A 6851-nucleotide genomic window follows, 5' to 3' on the forward strand; every position below is an offset into this window, starting at 1 on the left:
ACTTTAACACTCTCCGACAGCGACAGATAACAGGCCAATTATGTCAGCTTTGACCTCAAGTTTTATTGTTGTTATTCCTGTTTTTGTGGTCTCAATATCTCCTTTAAATGGGGCTGGAGTACCAACAGTTATGAGAGGATGTTAAGTAATTGTTTTCAATTGCCTGTGAAATCCCAATTACTGGACATTTTCAAGCCATTTATGTGAAATTCTGATTATGAGTTCCATATTTAATTTATGCAAATTGGTGTAATGTCACATAAACGAAATGATTTTCAGCCTACGGCATTTATTGAATTCTTTTTAGCACGAAAATGTGTTTTGGTATAGTACATTATTATGGTCTTTATGACAATGAGAGGCAACTAATTTGTGCATGATGAAACCCATTTGGCTGGTCATTAATTAGACCAACAAACTTAATTTAACTGCTCTACAAAATTAGGCATTAAATACGACCATTTCAGAGCTATAATTGAATGCATATTAAAGCAAAAATTATAAAAATTGTTTATCAAAAATTGCACAAGAGTTTTTTTTTGCATTATATTAAATTTTCCAGTCACTATTTTCACGCAGCTTTCAGCTCCTGCGGCTTTACAAGGCACCTGAGTTTCATTCTCATTTATTTTTCATTTTTTGTTGGCATCTCGCCTGGAAATTGACTCATAACTTTCACAATTAGCGGTCGGAAAAAAATGGGAATTTCTTTGTGTGAAACAATTACAAGTTAAATGAGTATTATAAATATTTAGCTAAGCTGCTTTAACATATACTGCAAACAATAAACTAATACTTGACCAAACATTATTTATTACTATTTATTTCGTTATTCACAATATATTTGTTCAATAAATTGCACTATACTCTTCATATGTTAATGAAGAATTCGATTTATATTTTTTGCAGGAAGATTGGGTACTTTTGTACGATTAATGTGTGTACACGTTTATATTTGTACAAAGCCTCTTTGGGATTTCCATTATAAATTTTAAATTCATCAAAGTATTTTATTTAATTTTAATAATGTCAAAGCAACACAATAGGAAATTTAACGCATTTATCAAATTTTCTGCTAAGTATATTAAGAAAAATAATTTAAAATTGTAATACAAACAAAAATAAAAATATAAAAAAAAACTTCTTAGCTGAGCATATTTTAACAGTACAATAATAAGTATTGCACAAATACAAATATATTAAATCACTTCTTATTACAAGTATATTGTTCTTAAATCTTTATATATTAATAAAACGTGAAAAGTGGAAAACTTATGTGTTCATATCATAATATTTCCTTTAGTATTCCTTTCATTTTCAATGCCAACTCTTGTCCATTTATATTCATAGTTTTCAGCTAACAGCACCTCCCACCAGCTGCTTGTCATGCAAAAAGCTATAACCAGAAACCTAATGGTAACTGCAAAATAGGCACATAAATTCTCAGCAAATTTATAATTTCACACCTACGTCCATAACGAGCAAAAGCAAAAAAATGAGAAAAAAGACAAAAATAGGCTAACTATTTGCCAATGTGCATGGCTCAGCTTGTCAGTGGAAAAAATGACAAATGTTCGCCAGACAGGCAGACCGGAAAATGGTGTGAAAAGCCACCGCAAAGAGCAGGGGCATGCCTCGGCCTGGGGCAGGATCTGTGCCTGTGCAGGGTAGGGTTGCGCAGTGTACAGACTTGACAAGCTGTGCAGCCCTAATGACGGCAGCGAGCATTGCATGTTTGCCCAATGTTAATCATAAATGGTCGCTAAGTTGGGAAAGCGTAGCATTAATAAGCCCTATACTAAACCAAAACCAAATGCCATCCGAATTCCTCACACAAAATTTGTGTCGACATCTTATACTGGTCTAATTAAAAAAAAAAAAAAATATCGCTAAAGCAAAGCTATGCTGCATTTTCTGAAATTCATTCCTCCTTGAATTCCAAGGACATCTAAAGTATACAAAACGAAAGCGAGCGGCGACAAAAGCCTGCAAAAATTGCAATTACCTTTTCTTTTGCAAAATATTCACTTTTGCAATTTTCCGAATAAACTGTGACAGCTATTTGGGTGCTTAAGCGGCGGCTTGGCTAATGGGAAGATTGTAACCAAATGATTAATGGCTCTCAGCATGATGACAGAGAGGCATGCAATGTGACTTCAACATGTACAAATTTAACATAGAGTTTTTTTTTGTATATGTTTGATAAATTTATTTTTTGCATTTATTTGTCTATTGAATTTATTCGCATAGAAAAATTCGCTAGATTTTAAATAGTTTTAGGATAAGAGGAAAATGGGACAGATGATCTCATAAAACTAAATTGAACACCCAACAAATATTATTTTGGAGCTAAGGTGTTAAATTTATTGCTGTAAATTTTTTTTTTAATTAATACTCCATTCCTATGCTGTCAGAAAATTTGTAGGTCTCACACGAATAAGTTTGATTACATACAAGGAAACTTTTCTAAAAATGTTACCCGCAGCTTATCGTAAGATTTTTTTAAAGAAGCTGCTCATTAGCACAGTGGGATTGTTTTTAATTCTCTATATAGTACGTTTTCAAGTGCCAAAGTTGAACAAGATCAAAACGAAAAGTGTCCCCGTTTATTTTAATCGGCCACGTTTGCAGCTCGAACAAAATGGCGATTACTGGATCTATAATAACTTTATGCGGTCCTCGAGCGCCGATTTGAGGGGCAACATGAGTATAACCCTGACAACACATGGCACGTATAGGGACTTCAAACATATGAAGTGGCTGCTAGTTCGATGGAGTGCTCCGATTAGCATGGCTGTCTATGTGAACAAGAATGACTTTCAGGAGCTGCTGGACAGCCTCTACCACATTAAGTATTGCACGATATTCTCAGTGAGCTGGTTCCATTGGGTCTCTCTGCAGTTGGTCTTCCATGATAAACATATGCCAGAGATACTACATCGCATTAGCTCGGAGCATCCTTACGGATTCCGTTGCAAGCAATTCAATAATAATGAAACCAAATATATGTTACCATTGGCCAATCACCGTCGTTATACTGACTATCCATTGAATCTGTTGAGGAATGTGGCTCGTCTAAATGCTCAAACCTATTATGTATTTGCACTGGAGCCTGGAATGTTGCCTACGCGGGGTTTTGTAATGCATTTTCTACAATTTGTGCACCTGTATCAAACGAAAAAGTCACGGAAAAGGTGTGTACATAACTTCCGTAGCCAACTGTATTTGAAATCTAATTCAATTCTTAAATCAGTATCTACTGTTTGCCTGTCTTTCCGCCAATCTTCGAAGATGCAGAGTTGCCCAAATATAAATCCGATCTCAAGGACCGCTTGGAGCCCTGTCTAAATGGCAGTATTATTTTGCCCCCAACTAATAATGCTCAGCTAAACAAGTTTCGTCATTGGCTACTCAATCCAGTGATAGATGGTGATATAGCCATATACAAAGTGTCCAAGCAGCCTCAATATTGTTCCGCCTACATCAGCAGCAATGCCTATGAACCCCTCTATGATCAGCGCTACGAAATATTCTCTTCTGATCCTAACTTTTTGCAGGTAAATTCCAAACGTTGAACTTTAAGCGTTACTTGAGTGCAACGATTTTTTATTGCGCGAAAATATCGTTATTATAACAATCATAAGTTAAACTAGATAGAATAAGAGTTTTACTGCCTAAAAAATTAAGGAAAAACAATTGAGAAAGAAAATAATATTATTTTTCTATTTTTCAGTTGGATGTTCTCGTTAGCCTTGGCTTTGATTTTGTTATCTTGGATGGCACCTTTGTCATACGCCGGCACTCCAATTGGCAAGCTGATGCCTCCTCAGATGTCCCCTACAGTTCACCCTCAGCCCAAAAGCTGAAGCGCCTAGACGAATTAATCAGAATGAATGCCTTGATGTTGGGCAATCCTTATAGAGAGACAAACTAAGAGATCAAGATACTCGGACTTAGACTCGGACTCAGACTGGGACTCGGGGTCCATAGCATGGCACTTAATCAAATTGTCTGGTTGCTTCTTGACGCCTCTCGTTTTTGGCAGTGCATTTTATATTCGTCTCTCGCGTCCTTCTTTCTATTCTTTTTAATGCCATTAGCAGCGCACTATTTCAGCGTCATTTTTCATTTTCCTTGGCATTGCAAATAGCCATAAGAGCGAGATAAGCAGCCAATATTTGAGTATATAAGTTGGATTACATAATTGAAGATAAATCAGGCAGCTTTATAGGCATTTTTAGCGTAAAATAGTATTTGGTGCTCACGAGTTTATCAGAAGAATTATATAACAAATAAAAAAAAAAATATATATATAAATGCCGTTAAATTAAACTTAAAATATATGCAAAGGTGTTACAGAAACTCTTTTCAACCGAGATTCAGTTTATTTATTTTTTTTAAGTATTATATTTTATTTATATATTAAAAGGGGACTTCAAAATTAAGTGAATTATTTTTAAACCATTAACTTAAACTTTCTTATTTAATTTACTTCATGACAACAATTATCATCAATAATTAAACTTTTTCCAAGTAAATAATTGACCGTTTGACACATCATTTCAGTTCTAAGTAGCTTAAATTATATTCCACTTTTGTGTTCTGCATTATTATTTACAAAAGCATTGTAATATTTACCGCAGAGCCTCTTTAACAAATACCACGAATTTCCATTAATTTATTTGCGGTTGCATACAAAGCGAATTTGTTCAACAACAAAATTAACTTTGTAAAAACAGCTGAAAGCGATCTACGATTACGGGTTCGACTAGCAGATACTATGTATAAATTTGTACGGAATATTTAACTTTATTTTTCGACATTATACTACCAACAATAGAGTTTTGAATAATTTGTATGTGTATTAATTATGTATGTTCAGTATGTACATATGTAGATATGATATTAAATTTCTTAAGGTTAACTAAAATAAAAGCATAATCTTTAAAAGGCGATAATAATAATAATATAATTGATATTTGTAAATTTCAAAAAATAAGATTATCCTTCAAGTAAGGTTAAAGATTGTTTTGAGCTTACTATATATACAAATATCCAAATGGGTGTTGTTCCATTATATGTTACAGGGTATAAAAAAAAAACCAAATTCGGTTGCTCTTTTCAACTAATATTTTAATATTTTATGCGTGAACAGCAAAATAAACAGAAAATTGGTAACAGTACAAGAAGAAAACATTTGCCCATTGGCTCGTCCTTATAAGCGCATTGTCTCTACCGTTACTTTATCTTTATTTTAAAGGGGCCGAAGTAAGGGGAGAATGCAAAGCATAAAAAATGGGCGGCGCGTAACTTTGAGAAAAGTTTAGAGCAAAAGAAACTGAGCAGAAAAGTTAATATTAACGCTGAGCGACGCATTTTGCCTTAATTTTTTCGAATCTCCCCTTTTTCCCCTCATAGCAGTTTATTTCTGGCCATTTTGACGCCAAACACGTAGCTTGTTCCTTGGTTTGCCCTTTGCCATGTTGAGTAAAATCTTGTTAGGGTGTTTTTTCTCAGTGCTTTATTTGCATATACTCTTCAAAATCGTTTATACTTTTTTCGCTCCCTTTTTTTTATTTTTCGCTTTTTCCATTTTTAATATAAAATTTTGTTGTGCAAATTTTCAGTGCTGCATTCGGCATACAAAGCATTCGGCACACACAAAAACAACAAAAGGATTCGACAACACAATGCCTACAATTAGAGGAGTTTCGCGAAAGGTGAACACAACAATTGAAACGCCATTGTCTAACCATTACTGAACAATAAATTTGAATTTACTCATAAATATGAAAGAATTTGTGTTATTACAAAATTTGCAAAAACTGAAAGAAAAAAAACGAAAGTTCAACACACACTCTCTCAAGTATTGTTAATTTTGTTATTTATTGGAATATTTAAATATATAATCAACAGTAGGTCTGACCACCAGCTTCATTGTCCTTATAATTGACAATTAATCTGAAAATTAGAAACTTTCACTTAAATTCCATTGTGTGTAAGGCCAATATGCCAGGCTTACATGTTGTGTTGAGTCAACAGTTGCTGTTAAAATAATTAGGTAGGAATTTGTCACTTGTTAGGGTTACCTTAACTTTCAAGGCTTAACATGAATTGAAGAGCTGCAAGAGTCAGGCTCAAAGTCGGGCTCATTAATGATTGCACCCAAAAGCAGCGAAGAATTCTGAAGAAAAGGAAGCTAGCAGCAAATGAGAAATGCAAATGATGAAATAATGAAAGAGCCTTACCAAAAACCAAACAAAGACCTCAGGCAGCAAAGGCATTAAAACAAAAAGAATTTGAGTATAAAAACAAAGTGCTGCCTCAAGTATGTGAAGCTCAGCAGCGTCTCTGTTTCGTACTGTCTGCATGTGCAAGTGTGTGAGTGTGCATATTTAATTATTCATACGCCCTGTCTGCCCACAAAGTGCAAAAATGCATGAAGACGCAGCAGACGCTGATGAAGACAGCAATGAAACAGAGAAGGCAAAAGTTTTTCTGCTTGTAAACAAGACGGTAGCGGTGTGCAGTTCTTGTTGAAGAAATTTCAAAGTGCAGAGAAACAAATATGAAATTTGCTGGCATAATAAAATTAACTTTTGTTTTTCCATTTGCCTTGCAAAGTGTCAACAAATAATTGAAAATCAAATTGCCAAAATATTCCAATTATCGTTTTTCTCAACTGCAACCGATTCTAACAAAATCATTGTCCCTCTCTCTACCTTTATCTATCTCACTTTCGGATGGATGTATACATATTTTCTGACGTTTTTCTCATCTAGGCAGAAAATTACACAGATTTTTATTTATTTTTACTATTTTGATAAAAATAAGATAGAGATTTAAACATG

At 34.0% G+C, this 6851-nt stretch overlaps 1 protein-coding gene across 1 annotated transcript; it reads left to right on the plus strand.

Annotated features, from left to right (window-relative positions):
• Positions 1 to 2467: 2467 nt before the first annotated feature.
• On the plus strand, positions 2468 to 4293 carry LOC117781029. The gene is made up of 3 exons (XM_034617743.1): positions 2468 to 3194; positions 3254 to 3557; positions 3734 to 4293. The coding sequence occupies exons 1-3, from the start codon at positions 2473 to 2475 to the stop codon at positions 3932 to 3934; spliced, it is 1227 nt and encodes a 408-aa protein (XP_034473634.1). The 5' UTR covers positions 2468 to 2472; the 3' UTR covers positions 3935 to 4293.
• Positions 4294 to 6851: the final 2558 nt, after the last annotated feature.

The sequence above is a fragment of the Drosophila innubila genome (genome assembly GCF_004354385.1).
Source record: "Drosophila innubila isolate TH190305 chromosome 2L unlocalized genomic scaffold, UK_Dinn_1.0 4_B_2L, whole genome shotgun sequence".
NCBI lineage: Eukaryota > Metazoa > Arthropoda > Insecta > Diptera > Drosophilidae > Drosophila > Drosophila innubila.

Coding starts and splice junctions, on each gene's coding strand:
- LOC117781029 (XM_034617743.1), top strand. CDS start 2,473: ATGTTACCCGCAGCTTATCGTAAGATTTTTTTAAAGAAGCTGCTCATT. Junction 3,195..3,253: donor ACGAAAAAGTCACGGAAAAG/GTGTGTACATAA, acceptor TTCTTAAATCAG/TATCTACTGTTTGCCTGTCT. Junction 3,558..3,733: donor CTGATCCTAACTTTTTGCAG/GTAAATTCCAAA, acceptor TCTATTTTTCAG/TTGGATGTTCTCGTTAGCCT.